This window comes from Antechinus flavipes, chromosome 6, assembly GCF_016432865.1.
Source record: "Antechinus flavipes isolate AdamAnt ecotype Samford, QLD, Australia chromosome 6, AdamAnt_v2, whole genome shotgun sequence".
In the NCBI taxonomy this organism is placed as follows: Eukaryota; Metazoa; Chordata; class Mammalia; order Dasyuromorphia; family Dasyuridae; genus Antechinus; species Antechinus flavipes.
Genome location: NC_067403.1, coordinates 176,959,541 through 176,982,845, shown reverse-complemented (window position 1 = coordinate 176,982,845; position 23,305 = coordinate 176,959,541). Strand labels below are relative to the sequence as shown.

Sequence of the window (23,305 nt, the reverse complement as noted above, 5' to 3'; positions counted from 1 at the left end):
TGTTTCACCAACAAGACACTCCATCTTGGCTGCAGGTATTCTCTCTGTACTACAAACCCAGAATGCTCTTCCTCCTTTGCTCTGACTACTGACCTCCCTCGCTTCTTTAAATACCAACTAAAATCCCACCTAACACAAGAAATCTTTGCCAATCCTCCCTTAGTTTCAAGCCTTCCCTCTGTTAATTATTTTCTATTTTTCTTGTACATACGCTGCTTCATATTAATGTATTTATATGCTATCTCCCCATTAGATTGTAAGCTTCTTGAGGACAGGGAATATCTTTTTGCCTCTTTTTATATCTCCAGGGCTGAACATGGTCCTGACACATAGTAGGCACTCAATAAATATTTGATTGATATTACAGGCACTGTGAAAGTATGTTTTTTTTTTAAAGAAAAGTAAAGACAGTCCAATCTTCAGGAAGACCACTTTGACAACAAAGTGGAGGATGAACTCGAGTGAGAAATGACAGGGCAGGGAAACTACCCAACAGTTATTGCATGAGGGCTTGCCAGTGTGTTGGTAGTGTCAGAGGGGAGACAGAAAAATTCAGGAGAGATGCTATGAAATAAAATCAACAGGTCTTGACAACAAATTAGATTTCAGTCATCAAACTGATCTTTCTAAATCACAAGTCTGATCATCTTCATTTCCCTTCATTTTCCCCTTTCAATAACTTTCAGTGACTCTTTACTAACTCTAGGATTACATATGAAAACCCTGTTTGTCTTTTAAAGTCCTTTATAAATTGTCCCCTTCCTACTTTTGGAGACTTCTTCTGTCCTTTTCCCTTTTATGTATTCTGTTATACAATGACATTCACTTCATTAATATTCTTCAGAAAAGACAATTTATCTCTTAATTCCTTACATTTTCACTGGCTATCCCCTGTGCCCTGGAACTTCTTATGTTTATCTCTTGACTTCCCTGGATTTCTTTAAGTCTCAGTTAAGAAACTTTTCTGGAGCCTTCTTAATACTAGTGTCTTCCCTATGAGATTGTCCACAATTTACTTTTTTTATAACTTATTTATACATAGTTATTTATATATTGTATAACTGGACTGAGATCCCTGAGAATAACAGACTTTTTTTTTCTTTCTTTGTATATCCAGTGGTTAACACAGTGCCTGATACATAATAGGTGCTTAATAAATTCTTGATTTGAGGTACTATTTCACATATATCTGATTAGCTAAGATAACAGGAACAGATAATGATATTGGAGAGGATGTGGGAAAACTGGTACGCTAATATATTGTTGTTGGAGTTCTGAAATGATACAACCATTCTGAAGAACAATTTGAAACTATTCCCAAAGGGCTATAAAACTGGGCATACCCTTTGACCTAGCAATGGTCCTACTGCTATAGCAGTTCTTTTTGTAGTGGCAAGGAATTGGAAATTGAGTTGATGTCCATCAATTGGGGAATGACTGAATAAATTAAGGCATATGAATATAATGAAATATTATGTTCTATATGAAATGATGAGCAGGCTGGTTTCAGAAAAGCCTGATTAACTGATGCTGAGTGAAGTGAGCAGAACCAGGAGAACATTGTACACAGTAATAGTGTGAGCAGAATATTGTACACAGTAACAGCAAGCAAAGATATCTGATGATAAATTATGATAGACTTTGCTCTTTCTAGCAATTTAGTGATCTAACACAATTTTGATTCATGTGGGATGGAAAATACCATCTGTATCCAGAGAAAGAATAATGAAGACTGAATGTAGATTGAACCAAATATTTTCAGTTCTTTGTTTGTTTTTTTCTTTTTTTTTTTCCTTTCTTGTGTTTTTTTCTCTTTTAGTCTAATTTTTCATGTACATGACATATGTTCAAAAGGATTTTATATATATTACCTATATTAGATTGTTTCTTGTCTTGGGGAGGGGAGAGAGAAGAAGGGAGGGAGAAAAAAATTGGGAACACAAAAATCTTACAAAAATGAAATGTAGAAAAAGATTGAATTTGAAAAAATAAAATACTATTAAAAAAAAACAAAAAATAAATGCTTGTTCACTTGTTTCCCTTGTCTATAATTTATTGAGCAGAAACCAGCCTTTGTAATCTTTTTGGGCTGAGCCTAGGGACTAATTTTCAAATGTAGACATATAATTATTTGTGCCACCAGCAGGTGTCACTATGTGGTAAGGTTTGGAAGTTTTAGGATGAAAAATGGAAAGCTTTGTAGGAAGAGAAGAATCATTTGCTCACTTGCTCTTGCTCTCCTCCACTCTTCAACTTTTCTCCCCCTTACTCTTCCCCTGCCCTCCTCACGTACAGAGAGAAATGTGGGTAAGGCTGATTCTTTCCAGACCATATCTTTTTCTTCCTAGTGTGCAATCCCAGAAGTGTAATCTTCCCTTGGTCAATGCCTTTATCCTAATTCTTACTACAGAGATAAGAAACTTCTCTGACATGCTTACCAGTCCTTGCCGCTTCAATCTGACTTATCATTAACTACATTAGTCTACGAGTGGATAGTATTAAGTCATGCATTTATCTATATTTGCCATTTAGGAGTCTGTAAGAATTAATAATAAAATCAAACCATCAAATGTCACCTTAACTGGTATAGACGCAGCTAGAGACAAAACATCTTAACATTCTGGAAGAAATTTAAATCTCTGACCTATATATTTCTGTGCATACGAAACTTGTTATTGGTATGTTCCCTTGCACTCCCCCTTGCCTGCAATTAATTAAGGGATGTGAGTCACAATCACTTATGATCATGGTTTGTTTATTTGGGTCACTGTTTATAGGCGACAAAAACCAGGAAATAGAAACTGCTTAAGGAAATAGTTAATCATATATAAAATTCCTTTCTTCACGAGGAACCAGGGAAAGGAAGGGAGTAAAACTTTTACTGTGCTCTTGTAGATCTCAAAGAATGACCTCATTTAAGTTGCATAGTATGTTTCATCCAGACATGGATAGAGTTCTGAAATGATACAACCATTCTGAAGAACAATTTGAAACTATTCCCAAAGGGCTATAAAACTGGGCATCTCCTTTAACATAGCAATGTTCCTACTGAGTCTGTATCCCAAAGAAATCATAAAAAAGGGAAAAGAACCCACATATACAAAAATGCTATAACAGTTCTTTTTGTAATGGCAAGGAATTGTTTTTGTTGTAGAGAACTGAGATCTGACTGCTTGAGGCTCCTCAGTCTACAATATTCAACTTTGGCTTTCTGATAGAACATTGCAAAATTCTTTCAGGGATTTTTCTCCTTCTATTCTCAATTGTACTGTGGCTATCACAGTTCCCCAATGCTGCCTGATGCTCCAATCTCAGCTGCCATAAAGAGCATATCTCTCTCTCTCTCTCTCTCTCTCTCTCTCTCTCTCTCTCTCTCTCTCACACACACACACACACACACACACACACACACACACACACACAATCTAGTTAAAATACTTTTAGTGCTACAGAAGGAAGTCCATAACTAGCCCTCAACTCAAGATGTCTTCTCTCCCAGTTCTGTCTCTCTGACATTACAGTTCCCAAGACTCACAGCCTGGCTTCAGAACCTTTTGCTGCCACCAGAGAAAATTCTAAAATTGGGGTTTTTTAATATTAATATCAGAAGTACATGGACTCTATAAAACTAAGAAAGTATTGGGTTTCTGGTTTCACTGAGAAAGGGAGTTCCAGGAGCCTAGTTTCCAGAGAATTCCCTTTTCTGAAAGTCTCACCACAAACCATTTTCCAAAAGAGAAATTTTATAATGAGATAGGAAAATCAATTCCTTAAAATTTTTTTTAATTTCATGCAATTTGATTGCAGGCTGATTGCAATTTTCTGTCAGTCTATCTTAAGATATTTTGCATTTGGAGACTTACACTTTTTTGGGTAAAAGAAGAAAATGTTATAGTGGATAGAAAAAAAGATTGAATTTGATTCAAGTAAAATATATTTGAGTAATTGCATAGGCCTTCTTCCCAGTGCAGAATCAAATAGGAAGAAATGCTTTGGTTTGGAAAACAGTTGTGATGTTCACTGTCATCTCTTAACCTTGGTCTTATAATCAAATTTGACTAGCACTTAGCACAGAGTAGGTTCTTTGTAAATGTATTTGCCTGACTGAATTATTTTGGAGTCAAAAGACTGTAGATTTGAACATGGGTCAATTAGTCAATCAACTGGTCACTTATAACTTGCCTCAGTTAAACAGACCAGTCTCTCCTTAAAAATATAACTTCTGAAAACAATTCAGAAGCAAAAGTGGAACAATCTTAAAAGCAGTTCCCTTATAGCATCAAATAAGGTGAATGGGTTAAAGCCAAAATGTCAAACAGTATTGTCAGAATCAGTTTAAAATATAATTGGATAGCATTTGATAAAATAAATAAAATATAATGGAGCATTGACAATGTTGATCTGTGACATCACCAAAGGCACACAGGTAGTGTCAGAGACCTTCAGGATTTGAACCGAGGTCCTGCAACTCTTTGGGAATATTCCCTGAAGTTCTTAAAGCAAATCAACTTTATTTATGTTAAGGATTCTTGGAAAGGGTCAAGGAGTAGTTTATGCTCTGCACTGTATCTCCTCTCCTTTAACTCCATTGGATAACTTTTTTACCCTAGAAGCTGAACCCAGATTTGGCACTGGCATCTGAAGACTTGTACCCAAGAGGTTATGGAGATAGAAAACTGGAAAATGAGAGAATGAGACTCTATAACTTCAAATCACTTCACATTTGAAATTATATAGTTTCAGAAGCTGGACTTGAACTCAGACTTTCCAGACTCAGAGCTCAGATTTTCCAGACTTTGAATATAGCTTTTTATCCAATTCAATCAAGGCCTTCCAAACAGAAGACTAGAGAGTTTAATGAATTGGAAACAAGTCCAGAAAATGTGTTGAACAGAACCCTTTGGATACTTTGACTATTCAAAAAGTAATATTTCATCAGTTTTGCAAGTTCCTTTCAAAGGCAGGTAACGCTAAGTGAACCTTAACCCTGGGGATTTGTCATGTCTACATCTGCGTCTTAGGTTCAATGGCCTCAGTTGCTTTAATATATCTTCTAAGGACCTTGCTAGATTTAAAGAGACGCCACTTGGGTCCAAATCCTGGTTTTGCCACAATCCCAGTGAGACTTTGGCAGTTATTCACTTCTCTAGTCCTCAGTTTCCTCATCTGCAACATGAGGGAACTGGGTTATATGACTTCTGGGCTTCTTTCCATCTCTAAATCTAAATATATACACAACCCTTTTAAGAGCCTAAAAACCCAGCTCAACATTGAGCCATTTTGGTCTAGAGTGAGCCAGGACTGTCCTGGCCACTGGGGAATTTCCTTAGAATTTGAGTCACTCTTTCATGACATGATTTAGACACAGATTTATTTTATGTGAATGCCCATGTTTTGCTAAAGGTGTAATGACATAAATTCTTGGCGGGCTGATCTGCCCTTGGAGTCTGGGTAGAATGGAACCAGTTGTGGCAATGAGGTGGTCTGTCTCTGGGCGGGCTGTCTCTGCTAAACTCCCCAGTGAAATGACATTTGACAAAGTCATTTCCCAGGCAAAGTGGCTATTTTTAAACCTCAAAAGTCTATATTTTTCTTTAAAACAGAACAAAATACCCATAACTAAGCAGAGTAACACCCAATCTTAACAAGAAATTTGGTATAGATATTTTATATCATGAGACAGACATGCAAATGCAGGTGATAAAACAACTCAATTTGTCATTTTGTAAAAGTACTCCATGAGACTACTCTTATAAATTTATTTTTTATTATTATGAAACTGATAAATCTCAATAAATATGAACCAAAGAAAAACAGAAAAAAAGACTGAATATAAAACCAAAAATTTCTATAATATTTGTAAAATATTTTATAAATCTTAAAGCACAATGTAATTGCTAACTTAAATATATGCACATAAATGATATTTTTTGAACTTTGAATAAACTTATGAATAATTTAATCTATGCTATGAATTTTGAGATATTGTATGAAGATATAAATGTGTGTATATATGTATATATAAAATATTATGGGTATCTACATACATATGTATCTAGATACCCATAATATTTCAAGTCTTAGCCCTTTTCCTTTTGACCAATTCATCTTGCCCACATTCTACATAAGTAATTTCAGATGAATAACTGGAACTTAAGATCAAAACCTTGGCTCTGCTTGCTTGTGCTATAGTGAAAGCAACAGTGATAACTCTGAAGACTTTCCCTGGAGAGGCTTGGAATAGGTTGTCCCAGAAAGGCTAAGATTGCCCCTCATATACCCTGTATCCAGGGAAATAAGTCTGGAGTTCATTCCACTGCATCTCTGAAATCCTTAATTAAGGCCAATTTGATTAGCATTTGGAGGGATCTGGGAATTAATCCTGGTATCTAATGTCTAAAATGAATGTTTCTTTAGGACCTTGACAATCCAAGTCAGTCCAGGCAAGGCCAGTGCATTTGGCAGCAACTTGTATTTTGTCCACCACATATTCAGACACAAAACACAGAATTACCTATAACAAAGTTATAATTGGATACTTTCAGCCATACAATGAGGCAGTTACTATACTAGAATACTTTGGTAAATTAAACAAACGGATGAGGCTATTAAGAAATAAGTTATATACTGGAAAGAAAAACATACACATCCTTAACTATTAAACGGGAGTTCTTAACTTTCAACCTTCAAGTTTATACAACATGTAAATATACACAAATATGCATGTATTTACTATTTACAAATTATTTATAAATAAATAGATACTTAAAACACCTAATAGAGGGCAGTACTGGTGCAGTGGGTAGAATATTAGGCCTGGAATCAGGAAGATCGAGTTCAAATGTGGTCTCATAAACCAGCCAGGTGACTCTGGACAAGACATTTAATCATGTTTGTCTCAGTTTCCTTACTTATAAAATCAGTTGAGGAAATAAACAGCAAATCACTCTAGTATCTTTGTCAAGAAATCCCCAAATGAGGTCACAGAGACATGACTGAAAAATATCTAAAACACATATATGTAGATTTGCATGTGAGCATAACATGTATATAACACATGGACTTGTGTACACAAAATACATATGCTTAGATATAGATATGTGTATATTTCAATGCATAAGTCTGTATGGTTTATTAATGTATAGTTTAATATGTATGTATCGTTTTATCTAAAAATTTAATAGTTTAATTTGTGTTGTGACTTTTTGACTTTGAGTATCTAAAAGTTTATATGGCTATGAATATGAATACAGCATACAAGCACGCATATACATATGTATCTATGTAAGTATATATACATTCACACAAATATTTGTTTATGCACACATATATTTGTATATGTCTAAGTACTTCAATACAATTGGTTTTCTTTGTAAATGTACAAACTATTCATGTTTGTATTTATACGTTTAAAAGCATTATCCTAAAAAAGGGTCTATTATGTTCACCAGTTTACAGAAGGGTTCCATATGACAAAAAGGCTTAAGAATACTTGTTAACGCTACAACCAAAACTGAAGCTAACTCAAAGGACTGAGCTACAATAATGATACAGTGAAGGGGGAAAAAAATCCAAACAAAACATATGGCAAAGAAAATGAGAAGGTAGGATGAAATTTTTTTATTTCAAAGTAAAATAACTATTATTTATAATTACTTGTATTTAAAGTACATTTGTACAGATAGGAGAAATTGAAGCAAATTATCATAAAATCATAAAAATATTTTAATGTCAATTGATGTGTTTGGTCCTTCTAAAAGGTCTTTTAAAAAGTTAACCCCAGTCAATGGGTACAGTTGCATTTCTTACAATAAATATTAAGATTTCAAATGTTCACAATTGAATGAATTAATATTTTCCTAATAACACACACATACACACACACACACACACATGCCTCCCAAATTATTCCAGACAACAAAACTCTCCAGGTGTTTGAATTTCCTTCATTTCCTAATATGATGTCAGAAGAGTCCTCTGTTCCAAACATCTTTTTTAGTTCTAAGAAATTCTAGATTCATCTGAGAGACACATTGGTTAGTATGTATTACTGTGAACTTATTCCCATTCCTGGGCCTGAATTTTCTCAGTTTGTTTAGACCTATTCAGCCATTTAATTGTGTCTGACTCTTTGTGACCCTGTGGACTGTAGCATACCAATACTACCCATGGAGTTTTCTTGGCAAAGATACTGGAGTAGTCTGTCATGTCCTTCTCCAGTTCATTTTACAGATGCGTAAACTGAGGCAAACAGTTAAGTGACTTACCTAAAATCACACAGCTAGTAAATGTCTGAGACAATGGGGGAGACAATAAACAAACAAATACATACAAATAAACTATATCCAGAATAAATGGAAATAATTGAGAAAGGAAGCACTCAAATTAAGAAGGCCTGGGAAAGGTTACTGTAGAAGATGAGATTTTAATTGGGACTTGTATAGAACAAGATATACATTGGATAAACTAGGGATAGTCCTAAAGGGAAAGCACTAAGATTAGGGAGGGCTTAGTGCCTTAGGTAGATCTCCAAGATTGTAAGTGATAGTGTTTCCTTTTCTGGGAGTTCCCTATATCAATCATAGCCTAGTAGTTATTCTTAATATTACAAATATGGAAACCTTGCTACAGATGAAATGTCTCCAAGACCATACAATGCTTTCTGTATAAATGAAGGCATATATTTAGATTTTTCTATATGGATGTCTTACTCTCCTCCCAAACAGCACACCAAACCAAATGCATCTTTTCCCTTTCAGCATCCTTCTTTTTGTCAGTGAAACTGCCAAGATCTCAGATAAGCAGGCTCATGGCCCCAGAGTTTTACTAAACTATATAGAATATCTCTTAACTCTCTCATCTATGGCTTGAAAATAATCCTGCCTTTCCACCATAATAGATGGTGGTAATGACGTATTTATTATGAGGAAGTCAAGAAGGCTTAGAACAACAAGTGATGATGTTAAGAAATGTCCCATGGATGAAAAAATTTACAAGCCCATTGACAGTATTTTGGTGATTCAAAAAAAGTGTTTTTTTCCATCTGAACACTCCTTCAACCAAAGCAGAGTTCAATAGATGGTGGTTGCGCCCAAAAAATTCACCCTCTTGTGGTCAACCTTTTAGTGCTGAGCTTTTTTGTACTAGCTTGGCTGATCCTCAATAAAGACACATCATCTATCATCTGGCTTGTTCCTGAAGCCTTCCCAGCTTTGTGAGAAGTGCCACAACTTCTGTTTTATTGGCAATACCAAGAGCCCAAAGTCACATGCATGCCATGGAGCATCCTAGAACTAAAACCAAAATAAACCCTAAAATCTTTCCCTGTAAATAGGCAATCCAATGTGATAAATGTTAAGTTATTCAGTAAAAGTCTATAAAGCTTTCAAAAAGTTCTTTTACTTAGAACCTCTATTTGGCCATTAATTGTATTTTTACATCATACCAGTTTTAAGAGTCTCTCCTATAGAGACAATGGATATTGTTACAGTATCTTTTATAAGGAAATCTTGGGAAGAGACAGATTATAGATCAGATGGAGTGAATTGTGTCATAACTGGGAGATACTGTGAATCACAGAAAGAAAAGAGTCAGAGAATTTTGCAAAGAGTTTAAATATCTAAGTGATCTCAGAGATAACTTGTAGTTCTCACATATCAATTGCTGAGAATAACTGTTTCTCTGCAATTCACAGAATGCTGAATTCTTTCAGCACGTAGCCACCCTTGCCAGTGTACTGAGAAAATGTTATGTTCTTTCAATGATAATCTAACCCTAAAATTCTTTTTTAAATTGGAGAACTGTCAAGCTCCTCAGATCATCTTGAAAGCACTGAATTTCTCCTTCTTAATCTATAGACAGTGAGAAATTTCTTTCTGAAGAGGACTGAGTTTAACTCTCTTATATGGTAGAGAAAATATCCTGAAGAGAACACCTGATTAACTTTGACTACCATCCCCAGAGAGTTGGGTAAGAAAGTCATGGTTCAAATATTTGGCTAGAAGTTGGGATTCGTTTATAATTTATGTTAGAAATGACTTGGACTGTTATCTTTCTCAGCACTCAATGTTGAAATATTTAAATATATTTTTGTCCCACTGTTAATAAATTGTATATCCAAGTAACACTGATATTATATAAGCTTGAGAGAACAAATGGGAGAGAGAGAAGAGGGAAAACAAGGGAAAAGAGGTTTCTTTGGCTTATTTATAAACTAGAAAGAGAATAAGAGTTAATTAATAGAAAAGGTACTACATTTCTATGTGCCATGAGGAGTTATCAAAACATAATCCCTGAATTATATTAGAACTCAGGATAAGCATGAGAAAACGAGCTAGTAGCAGGAAGAATGGGATAAGAGTTGGTGGAGTTGTCACCACTCTGATGATAACAATCAAAGCCACTTTCTAATTCTCTTAAGGATCTTTTTCATTATGTAAGAATTAAATAAAGACTTGTTCTCTTAAGGATATCTTTTTCATTATGTAAGAATTAAATAAAGATTATCCTAGAATTATGTAAGAAATATGTAAGAATCATTATGTAAGAATTAAATAAAGACCAGTCCTAGAGTCAACTGTTATAGATCATACACAGGATCCCATGTAGGCTAAATGGGGGATGCCATCCCAGAACTTGCTACATTTAGAAAAACAAACATAAGTATGCTGTTAACTTCCTTGGGAAGGAAAAAATGGATCTCTTGCCTAAAAATCAGTATCAGTAACTGTCTTCTCTTTTAAATGTAACATATATGATCAGGTCATTACAACAATTGACTGTACCAATAAACAATCCATTATTTAAATTATTCATTTTCAAGCCTACACAATTATATTTCATGAAGTTTAGTGGTATTGCTTTACTGAAAGCTTACTGGCTCATTGGAAGAGAGCTGAATCGTGCTGCTAATTAGAGAGTTATATAGACTTAATCTTTCTAGCAATAGCCTGAAAGAGGTGAAATCTTTCAGGAATTCTAACTATCTTGTACTGCCTTTTCCTGGTGAGAGAGAGAAACAGGAGGAAAGAGAGATACTACATCTCTTTTGCTATGAGAAAAGTTATGATATTGCAGAGAGCTAATTGGACAAAAGAGAATCCTTTGCTATTTGAAGAAATAGCTGAAAAAAGGTTATGTGGCCACTATAACTAGCTATAAATTAAGAAGGAAAAACTCTTCAGAGTCCTTGAAAAAATTTGAGTAGTTTGACAGTTCTCCAATTAAAGGGAACTTTAAATCCTGAAAGAGCCCAACACACTTTCTCAGCACCCTGTCAGTGGTGGCAATGTGTTAAAAGAACTTATCATTGCTTCAGCAGTCTGAGAGTAGCAGAGAAAAAGCTATTCCCAGCAGGAAACATATGAGGATTGTAAGGGGAGCAGAAAGCAGAAAGTAGTTTGGCCTAATCAATGAAGTTTGGGAGAGATTATTTTCTAGAGAGACCTAGGACATAAAGTCTTGCCACTCAAAATGATGAATTGTCCTCCCTGAGAACAAATTTCCCTATTCATGTATATTCCCTATACATTTCTGTAAGTATGTGCCCATTTCTTTCCCAGATCACTATGGATTTTTGGAAGAATATGACGCAGGCTTATTATTGGATAATGGATTATTATTCTGTGATTATTCCTCTTCTTTTGTTCTAATGAGTAAATGTTATTCCTGCTTTTGTCTTACCATTTCATAAATGTTTCCTATTTAAGAGTCAATGGTATAAACATGACTGATTTTATTTACATGGGAAGTGTAGCTGTTAGGACTCAGGACCTAAAGGAGTAATGTACAGGGGTACTTTAGCTACTCTCAAGACCTTGACTGAGCTGAATAGTAGCCATGCAGCTATCACTTTAGGAATACTACCATGACATGCCAATGTAGATGCAAGTGGGATGAGACAGGAAGTCCCAGTTTTGGGATAGAACCTGGGGAAGTTGGAGATCAGTGCCATATGTGGACTATATATAGACCTGTTTATTTACATGTTTGTTTTCCTCATTAGAAGGTAAATTCCTTGAAGGAAAAACTTTTCTTCACTCCTTCCCCAATCTTTTCTTAGAACTTAGAGCAGGGATTTGCACATAATAAGCATTTAATTAGTTACTGATTGATCTTTTCAAAATGTCTCTTTATTAGTATTCTAAATTTGTGGACAATGATAAATTAGGCAATATAACTATAGAAAACATTGTCTTTGTTGCTCTAGAATAATCTGAACATTCAGAATTAATAAAAAATCACTTACTTTATTTCGATCTTGTACAACTAGTACTTTTCCAGTATCTTCATCAAATACAGCACCTGTTAGGAGGAAAATATAGATTAAGAAAAATTAATTTTAAACTCCTTCAGTTCTCTGCCATACTAAATTCCTAATTCCTCTTCATGATCTAGCTCAAAGCTTACCTTCTCCAAGAAGCCTCATATGACCACTTCAATCTTTCTTCCTTCTTTCCCTTTTCTTTCCTTTTTCCTCTTTCTCTCTTTCTCTCCTTCCTTCCTTCTCTTTCGTCCCTTCTTCTCTTTTTTTCTTTCTTTTCCTTTCTTCCATTTGTCTCTTTGTTTCTCTCCATCTCCATTCTCTGAGTTTCTCCAACATTATGCTTACATTTCTCTTTCAGTACCTAGCATTCCTTATATCACGGTAATCTTCGAGCAAGCTTCTCCCAAAGCAAATTAAAAGTTTCCAAAGAGCAGAGAAAACATTTTATCCATCATTACATTTCTCCCAGAGTATCCTTTAGAGTGCTGGAGACGTTGTTATATTCCTTCCTGCTTGCCTCAAATAGTAACTTGGATAATAATTCAAGTTCTCTCTTGCCAATATTTATCAAGCTACCAAGGACCAAGGACCCCTTCATGCCCACCTAAATCCATGCTGAATCCTTCCTGAATCATATTTTGACTGGTTAAACCCTAGACCTCTCTTTCATCTCTTATCTCCTGCCTTCCTCAAGTGTCACCTAAACCCCTACCTTCCAGAAGAACCTTTAATGAGGGTACTTGCCTTTGGTTAATTATGTCCAATTCATCCTCTATATATCTTGTTTGTTCACAGTTGTTTGGGAAGCAAGGCGGTACAATAGATGAGAGTTCCAGACCTGTTCAGGAAAACTCATCTTCCTAAATTCAAATCCCATTTCAGACACATACTAGCTGTGTGACCCTGGATAAATTATTTAAACCTGTTTAACTCAGTTTCCTCATCTGAAAATGAGCTAGAGTAGGAAATGGCAAACCACTCTAGTATCTTTGCCAAGAAAACTGAACAAGGATTCAACAATAACAATACATAGTTACTTAAGTTGTCTCTCCTGTTAGATTATAAGCTCCTTGAGGGGAGAGACAGTCATTCGTCATTCTTTGTATTCCCACTGCTTAGAACAGTGTCTGGTACATAGTAGATACTTAACAAATACTTGTTAACTGTCTGGCTGAATCATTTTGTTCTGGAATTGGCTTTAGTCAGGCCTGGCCCACAGTACTCATGGACCATAAAATTCAATAAAAACAAACATACATACAATAAGATTAAAATGCAATTTACTAAAACAGATGCTGCTTTTTTATTTGCCAGAATGAAAATGTTGGGTCAGAAGGACATTTCGCAGGACAATGAGAATTCCACTATACTTTAGGAACATATATTTCTCAATGAAATAGCGTTTTTTTTTTGTTTTTTTTTTTTTTGGCCTCCAATCCTTTGAACCAATCAAATCCTGAGGGCAACCTCAGGCAACAGAATGCTGAACTTGGAATCAGAATAATCCAACTTCAAATCCTGTCTTTTACTAGCTATATTACCCTGAACAAATTACTTAACTCACAACCTCAGTGTTTCATCTGTAAAATGGGGATAATAATAATATCTACCTCATGGGGTACTGTGATGAACAAAAGAGATTTTTAGACCTTGAGGCATTATGTAAGTGCTAGTTATTATCAACATCATCACTATTGCTATAATTCTTCTAGCCTCTATAAAAGAGATTCTCCTCTTGCTCCTTGATGCCAAGGTCCCCCAAATCAATCCAGGGTCCCTATCACCATGTAAATCACCTTGAGACTCTTATTACATGATTCTGTGAATCCCATAAGGGGATAGCTATAAATTCATGCAAGTTTCTGCTGAATGGCTGTCCTATCTTCAGGGACGAGAGGAAGATTCTACTTCATCTACTTCTAGCGACTCAGATTATATCACCAAGTAGACCAGAGAATCCTCTTCATTCCAAGGGAATACATATCCACCATGATTATGAAAAGAAAATGTCTTTCCCTTTGAGTATGGAAAGTGAAGCATCTCTAATTGTATCCCCCAGTTTTCCAAGTTCTTTCTGATATAGTTGTCCAGACTATCCTGAGGAGAGGATTCCTGCCAGGGGAAGATGAGCCTTAGGATGCATAGAATTGTCTGCAGGAGCAAAAATTTCAAGGTTGGAGTGGCTCCATGCAGGGACACAATAAGGAAAACAATAAAGGATCAACCCTGACTCTGTTCTACATAGTCTGTCATTATAAGTCTTCCTGGGGGCTGGATCTAAGAAATTGCTGGATTATAAGACCCTTCCCCTTCCTAAAGTATCACTAATTGCACATACAGATTCTGGGAGCTAGGACTCTAAACTCTGATAATCAGAGATTTGACAATATAATTATATAATATATAATATAATCAATTTGCCCTTTGCCTCCAGAAGCAGTTCAAGAACTAGATGGGATCATTCTATAGTGATTTTCAAAGGTATATTTTTTTATATTTCATAAGGTGATTAACACATCTGAGTTTATATGGGTAGAGGGAAATATGTAAATATGTAGCTACCTGCAAGATAACTCATAAATTAGATGGAGGGTACTGGCACAAGAGAGACTGGGAAGGGCCTTTTGCACACAGTGAGATCTGAGCTGAAACTTGGTGGAAACCAGGGATTCTAAGAGGAGGGGGTGAGCCAAGAGAGCATTCCAAGCTCCATGGACAGCCAGTGCAAAAGCACCAAGATGGGAGATGGAGCAGAGAGGATCTCGGTCACCATCTTGTTCAACCAGATCTCGAAAAGAATCATCATTGTTGTATACCTGACAAGCGATTCTTCTTCTGTTTGAAGGATGGAGGAAGAACTTAACTGCCTCCAGAACCCCTTCCCCATTTCGTGAGTTCTGACCCTACTAGGTAACGTTCATAAGGGGCAATTGGCACAGTGCATGTCGTAAGTCCTTACTCTTGTTGTTGGGTTGAATTAGTGGTGAACTCTAGTGAAAGAACACTTGATATGGAGGCAAAAAACTGGGTTCAAGTATCTCTTAGTGACTGTGTGGGGTTGGGCAATTCTGCTAAGCTCTCTGGGCCTGAAAGTCCCCCAGTAGAAATGAGGAAAGTACTGGACAATTTCCAGCCTCTAAAGGACATGATCCTACAAATAATATGAAACAGAACTGGGGCAAGTACCTAGAAGAGGCATGAATAAGGCTCTAGAAAAGTTTATGACAGGAAGTTACTTTTGGATGGGGGATCAAGAAAGTCTTGGAATCAGAAAGAGTAGACTTCAAATCCTTATTCTGACACTATCTGTAGAACTGTGGATAAGTCAATTAATTTTTCTGAACCTCAGTTTCTTCATTTATAAAATGGGGAAAAGACTTCCTGAAGTATATATTTCAAAAGTCTGTTGTGAGACTCAAATGAGATAAAACAGATGATTTATAAGTTTTAAAGAGTCATAAACATGTCACTTATGCTTAACAATAAGAATAACACACTTTCATACTTTTTACAGTGGTGGGAATGTTTAAAAACAGACCCCATCTTTGAAATTATATTAAGAAAATGACTAAAATGTCCAAACTCTTTGACAGACATCTCATTGCTGGCATATACTCTGAAGAAATTAATGACAAAAAGAAAGGACTTATTTACACCAAAATATTGATGTTTTTCCCTGAAGGAAACAGTATAAGCAAAATACTAAAATGAAGACATACCTTTAAAATTCAGTAATCTAGTATATTTATCAGATGCTCAAATTTTTAGTTCATTATTGAAGGTTTTAAGACCTAGGGAAAAATCAAGTACCATGAAATCAATATGTGAGCTCCCCCTGGTGGTCCTAACTTGAAAGCTAAAGGTCTAATACTGTATAGTAAGTAGTCATAATTAGAATGATAGTCCTATCTCAACCATGATGTTAAGATGTTTTCAAGGAACCAGATGGTGACATATCACCATCTTCTAAACAAAGTCAATAATTTGGGTCCATAAGTGTAGATAGGGGAAAAAATTACAGCTTTATTGTCACTAATTTATAATTGAAATTTAGTACTTCCTTCAGTTATTTAAAAACATTATTGTGAAAAGGCATCTGTTTGTTTTGTCAGATTACCAAAAGATTCCAAGAGAAAAAGCAGATTAGAAATTCTTGGGCCACATAATTTCTGCTTCCCTTTTAAACTTTTAATTTACCATTATATAATCCCAAATGTCCCAAAAGTCTTCAGCGCAATTTTAAGCACTTAATCTCTTAAAAGTTATAAAGAAAAAAAAAATTTTTAATTATATTTTCTGAGGTAGAAGTCTTAATTGTACAATAGGAAAGTTAAAGAGCTTGAAATAAGGCTTCCTATACCCTGTATTTAGCCAGAAAAGTCAGATTCTTGGACACACAATAATAGATTGCAAAAGAGGTGACAAACTGCTGTTCTTTGTTGTTTTTCTGGTGTGTCCTACTCTTGGTAATTCCATGGACCACAGCACACCAGACCTTTCTATACTCCATTATCTCTCAAAGTATGTCCAGATCACAGTCATTGTTTCCATGACACTATTTATCCATCTCATTCTCTGTTCCCTTTTCCTTTTGCATTCAATCTTTCCTAATATTGGGGTCTTCCAATGAGTCATATCTTCTCATTATATGGCCAAAGTATTTAAGTTTCAGTTCCAATCCTTCTAGTGAATAGCTTAATATCTTTTAAGTATTGACTAATTTGATATTGCTGTCCAAAGGACTCTCAAAAATCTTCTCCAGTGCCACAATTCAAAAGCATTGATTCAGGCTAGGCTTAAACATCAAATGGAAAAAGCCAATGCCATTTTCTGATTGCTGTTCATTGATTTGATACACTCCCCAGTAACAGATTCTTTCATGAGCTGGATGGTCTTGAAGCAGGTTTTGTGGTCCATATCCACAGAAATATGGAGCAGAAAATTTAGAAATTTGGATTCTTTGGGGTCCATATAGAGGTAGCATGAATTTACCAATAAGTTTTTTACTGAGAATCCATTATATATATAAGGGATATGCTGGGCATTATGGGGGAAAGCCAAAGGCTTAATGAGATCACACAAACACATTCACAGAGAGATATAATTAATAGCAAAATGCAAAATATGGCAACAATCAGTGAGTGGTACAAGCTAATAAAATCAAAAAGATTCAGCCCCAAGGGTGTGTTGATAAATATTTAACAACCAGCTTTCTGAGAGGAAAAATACATATTATATATTTTAAATTTTAATTTCATTATCAACATTTTTTCTATCATTTTCTTAAAACTAAACAATCAAGAAAATAATATCAAGCTCTGCCTTGTAATGTTCACTGATTTCTGGGATACAAATGTTCATATTGAAAATTTACTATCAGCTTTTACTAGTCAGTTTGAGCTGGAGCCAGCTCATGGTTTGGCCTAGAGAAGGAGCACATAAATTGACAAAGGTAGGGATAGGATTAAATAGAGGGTCTGTTAGAGTTTAATCTATAGAGTTCATCTAGTGCAGGGGTATATTGATCAAGCGTCCATGCAAAGACTTCAGAAAGTCTGTATATATCTGAATGGGAAAAAAAGAAAATCTAGATTTACTACAATTGTTTTCCATTATAATCCTATGTATTTTTATATATTTGAAAATATGATCCTGGGAAAGGGTCCACAGGCTTTACCCTACTGTTAGAGGGAGCCATGACACCAAAAAGATGAAGAATCCTTGATCTAATCAATCATTCTCATTTTGCAGATGAGGAAACTGAGATTAGAAGAGAAGGAAGGTCTTTCTCAAGTTAATATAGTTAGTAGAAAGACTGGGATTTGGACAAGGGCAGTGTTAATAAAGAGAGTGAATGAAGTGGTGTTTCTCATGGGGGCTGCCATCAGTGAAATCTCAGATCTCTATTTCTCTTTCTGCAGCACTACAGCCAAAGTACAAAGTGAGGTTTCAAAGAATATAGATGAAATGCAATGATGAACCCTATTGACAAGTTTAATCTGTATGAGGCCATGCTGATCTTTCTGTGGGGAGGGCAAGTATGTTGGGAACCAGACCTTGTTAAATGCCTTGCAATTAATGTGGTAAGGAGGGAAAACGCTTGGGCACATGCCATGTGGAAGTTGTTATAGTATCATTATTATAATTATGAAATTACACTTTCACAAATGAAGTAATTGAACTGAGATTTCTGAGTGTGATTGTTGATGTCAACAAAGGTAGTAGAGGCAGAATAATTATGTTAACTCTATGGCTTGGTGCATAAAAGTAGTGTAAATTACTCAACTGGGGCTCAGTTGAACAATGAGTGTCTTCATTAGTCTGAATTGGCTGGTTTGCTTTAAGGGTCCAACATTAACAATATGAGGTGTAAAGGGATATATTTTATTCTGTGACTTATGGAAGTCTCCTTGCCTGTGCTGTTAAGTGCTAAAAGGTTTAAAAAGAGAGAGGTTTAACTTTTGATTAGTGTGGTCAGGCAAAAAGCCTTCATGGAATAACCTGGACATTGTTATTCAATAGATTCAGTTGTGTCTTGTCTCTTCAAGAATCCATTTGGGAGTTTCCTTAGCAAAGATACTGGAATGGTTTGCTATTTCCTTCTCCAGCTCATTTTACACACGAGGAAACTGAGGCAAAAGGGTTAAGTGACTTGCCCAAGATTGCAGAGTTAAGAAATATCTGAGGTTGGGTTTGAACTCACAACTTCCTGACTCTAGGACCAGGACTCTATCTATTATGTTAATTTGTTGTTGGATTATGAAGACACTCAAATGCCATACTAAGAAATTGTGACTTTTTCTAGTAGATGATGGGGAATCATTAAATTGTTTTGAACAGCAGAATGATATAGTAAAAGGAAAAGCAACAGAAGTGATACTAAATCTGATAGTAATATATAAATGAGGGTGAAGGAAAGAGGGACCACAAACTAGGAAACGAGTTAAAGGGTTATTGCAATAGTGCAGGTGAAAGAGTAGCAGGGACTTAAATTTGAATGCTGTCAAATGGAAAAGAAAGGATGGATTTGAGAAATGAAGAAAAAATTAGTAAAATGAAAAAGTTACTAAGAGATTATATTCAAGAAGTGTGAGAAGTGAACATATAACAAATGACTTTGATGCTTTAAGCCTGGGGAAAAAATGATGGTCAACCTGACAAAAAGGAACAATTCTGTGAGAACATGGATCTCAACTCCATGAAATAAGGTCCTTTCTGATGATACTTAACATTATAAAAGACAGCATCAATCCATTTATTGGTACTGACCCAGTAATTACTCTAGAGTGTTTCACACTCCTAAAAGTATAACTCATGAGCCCACACTGGTGAGCTTCTCTTTAACAGACAGACAGAAGACGGAATTAGTTCAAAGCAAAAGTATTTACTAAGATGGCGTAATTAGAACAATAGCCACAAAACATTCTTTTCCTACTTCTCTCCCTCCCAAATCTGAAACATATAAGCTCACAAAAACACAAATCACTAGATGAGTGGCCAACTTAGATTACAACTAAGACCTGATTAGTGTGAATAACAAAACCTAGGAAGTGATATATTTGAATCTGCACTCTTCAAAGTTATAAATATATGTAATATGTAATTATATAACAATATATAATCTGCAAGGTGAATTTGAATAATGAGATTATTTCAAAGAATTCGTCATTCACACTAATCAGGACCTAGCTATACAATGAATATGAAGCACACACAATGGGAACACATGAGATCAAGTCAATTTATGTTTGGTTATTGTTCTGATGTCTTTTTTCCTTTTAGTGTCCTCACATTGCTCATAATCTAATAGGGGAGATAACAAGCAAACATATATAATTATAACATAATATTTTATTAGATAGTGATATATAATATACAACCATATATAATATAACATTATGATGATATATATATTTTATTATTATATTCTATTATACCATATATTATTGTTGTTGTTGTTCAGCTATGTGTGACTCTTTGTGACCTCATCTGGTTTTTTTTTGGCAAATATACTGGAGTGGCTTGCCATTTCCTTCTCCAACTCATTTTATATATAAGGAAACTGAGCCAAATGGGATGAAGTGATTTGTTCAGAATCATACAACTAAGTGTCTGAGGCTGGATTTGAACTCAGGTCTTCCTGACTCTATCGCACTATCCACTTTGCCATTTAGCTGCCCAGTGAATTATTAGCTATCCTTTAAAACTCTTAATTTGTTAAAAGGGAGGTCTTCTACTCAGAGGCTGAGGATAGCTGGGAGGTGAGTTCATAAAATTTTTAAAAAGCATCAATAAAAGACTTGAAAACAAACTAAAGGGGGAAAAAAAGAACATAAATAGAACTTTGCTACTACCTTGATACATACATAGTATCCTTTTTGGACTATTTCCTCAAGTCTACAATCCTAGGTCTGTAGGTTGAGGGAGTCCCCAGAAAAATGATTATTCTCATGTTACAAAGGACACTCTAAGGTTTCATACTCTTAAAACTATAGCTCATGAGCCCCCACTAGTGAGCTTCTCTTTAATAGGAAGCCAGAGACACAATTGGCTCAAAGTTAAAGCATTTACTTTAAAATTGTATAATTAGAACAATAGCTACAAAACATTTTCTTTTCCCTGCAAAATTTTCTCCCTCCCAAATCTGAAATATATTGGCTCACAAAAACACAAATCATTAAAAGAGTGGACAACATCTTAGATTATAACTAGGACTTGCTCATTATGAATAACAAAACCTGTAAGTGATCATATATTTGAATTTATACTTTTCAAAATTATAATTATGTAAAATATGGTAACTAGGCTACAGATCAATGGAAATCTGAAGAGTGGATTTGAATGATGAGACTACTTCAAAGGATTCATCATTCACATTAATCATGACCTAGCTGTATACTAAGAAGCATACATGATGGGAACACATGTGATCAAGCCAATTTACATTTGGTTATAGCTTTCGGATGATTTTTTTCCTCTCAGTGTCCTCACACTGCTCACAATCTAATAGGGAAGATAATAAGCTAAGTATATAATTACAACAGAATATACAATATTAAATAATGATATATAATATACAACCATATATAATATATTACAATTGTATTATATTTTATTAAATATCCTATTATAACATATATGATTGTTGTTGTTCAGCTGTATGCAACTCTTCGTGACTCCATCTGGGTTTTTTTGGCAAAGACACTGGAATAGTTTGTCTTTTCCTTCTCCAACTTATTTTACAGATGAGGAAACTAAAGCAAATGGAGTTAAGTGATTTGCCCTGGGTCACACATCAAGTTAGTGGGTGAGGCTAGATTTGAATTCATGAAGATGAGTCTTATTGACTTAAAGCTTGACTATCCACAGCATGACTTAGCTGCCCACTATGTTATTATAATGTTATAGTAATATGTGATAAGTTAATGTAATATTTATATGTTTGCTTCTTGTCCCCCATTAGATTGTGATCTTCTTGAGAGAAGGGACCATCTTTTGTCTCTGTATATTTGTCTTTTTGTATTAGCACAGTAGGTACTAAATAAATATTTTTTGATTGACTCAAATGGCAAAATCAGGATATGAAGACTAGTCCTTTGATTCTAAATCTAGTCTCCTTTCCACTGTCCTACCAGGATTTTGAACTCAGACTTTCTGACCTCAAATACATTGATCTTTGCATGTCATAGGCTACTTTGCTATCATAGAAAAAGTCCTGTTAAAGCCTTTGGCACTCTGAGAATCTGTGAGCTCTTCCCTGAATGAAAGTTGCTCCTTCGGTAATCTTAGCTCCCAAAAGCTAGAAATCTGATGGATTTCCAGTTCACTAAATTCTGCCAAAGGTGAGTTTGAGGAAATTGCTGGCTTGGACACTGACCTGCAACTCCTACTTGATGGGTGGCATAGCCTGGCAAGCGGCTGGGTCCTTCCCCAAGCCAGAGGGTCATCAGGGATGCATCGGACTCTGCGTGGTGAAAACGAAGGCCCAGGGAAGCCGCTGGACTTATAAACTGGCTTTGGAAGATAGGGATATGCAGCCAGACGGCTATTCTGCCCTCTGCTCGCCATTGCTGGATTGAGGCTGAAATTCAGAAAGATGAAACAAAAATTGTTGTAAAAATTCATTTTTATTATTTTTTGTTTTCATGGCACCTGTATTTCCCAATACCTCCTTCCTTCCTTCTGCTCCCAGAGGGCATGTCTTATAACAAAGAATAAAAAAGAAATAAACTAGATGAATATAATCAACATATCAAAAATTTCTGATATTATAGGTAGTGTTTCATACCATAGACTTCCACCTTTGGAAAGAAAAGAGGGAGGTACTTGCTTATATTTTTTCCCTTGGGGCCAAGCTTGGCCACTTAATCTCACATTATTCAGCTCCAATGTGATGTTTCCATTTACTTAAAAAAACTTTTCTTAGATTTTTCATTTTAATCAATCACCTACATTTCCCCATGTATCTCTCTATTCTTGCCTCCCCAGAGAGCCATCTCTTGTAACAAAGAAGAAAAAAGGGGTAAAAAACATTTCAGTAGAGTTGGCATAACAGAAAAACTGACATTATATGCTGTATTTTCTACTCATTGTTCCCCATATCTACATGCTGTTATCCTTCATTCTTGAAGAGGACACCATGACATCAGAAAGATGATTCTATGACCAGTCTCACTTTTTCTTCCTGAGCCAATGGCAAGATACAGATCAGGATGACTAGAGAGGGCCCTGATATACTGGGAGACCTTTGCCTTTATAAAGCAAGGTCTTAGCAGGTCTCACTTTGACTTAGGCAATGTCCATTTCAGTGATTAAGGCTAGGTAAGAATTAGGCAAAGAATGGCCTGTTTTATCAAGTCAAATTAGATTAAAAGATAATCTCTTGGCCTATCCTTAGGGGAAAGTAAAATCTTTTTTACTCAACTCTACTGCAGACACCTTCCTATTTAATTCAGATTTGAGTTAAAGAAGTGCTGGAGAACAGACATTTTCCCATTCTGGGAGGAATGGGCTATGACTAGGCTGCTTCATTTCTGGAAT

General features: G+C 35.4%; 1 protein-coding gene across 2 annotated transcripts in view; it reads right to left on the bottom strand.

Annotated features, from left to right (window-relative positions):
- NUDT6 (nudix hydrolase 6) overlaps positions 1–23,305 on the bottom strand; it is a 37,690-nt gene that overhangs the window by 11,480 nt on the left and 2,905 nt on the right. Inside the window, exons 2-3 of one of the 2 annotated variants that reach the window (XM_051966247.1) lie at positions 22,143–22,346; positions 12,248–12,303 (exon numbers count right to left, since the gene is read on the bottom strand). In XM_051966247.1, the coding sequence (XP_051822207.1) occupies positions 12,248–12,303; positions 22,143–22,346 (260 nt within the window). Of the gene's footprint in view, positions 1–12,247; positions 12,304–12,408; positions 15,092–22,142; positions 22,347–23,305 lie in introns of those variants that run through there. The other variant, XM_051966248.1, reaches the window with a different exon arrangement.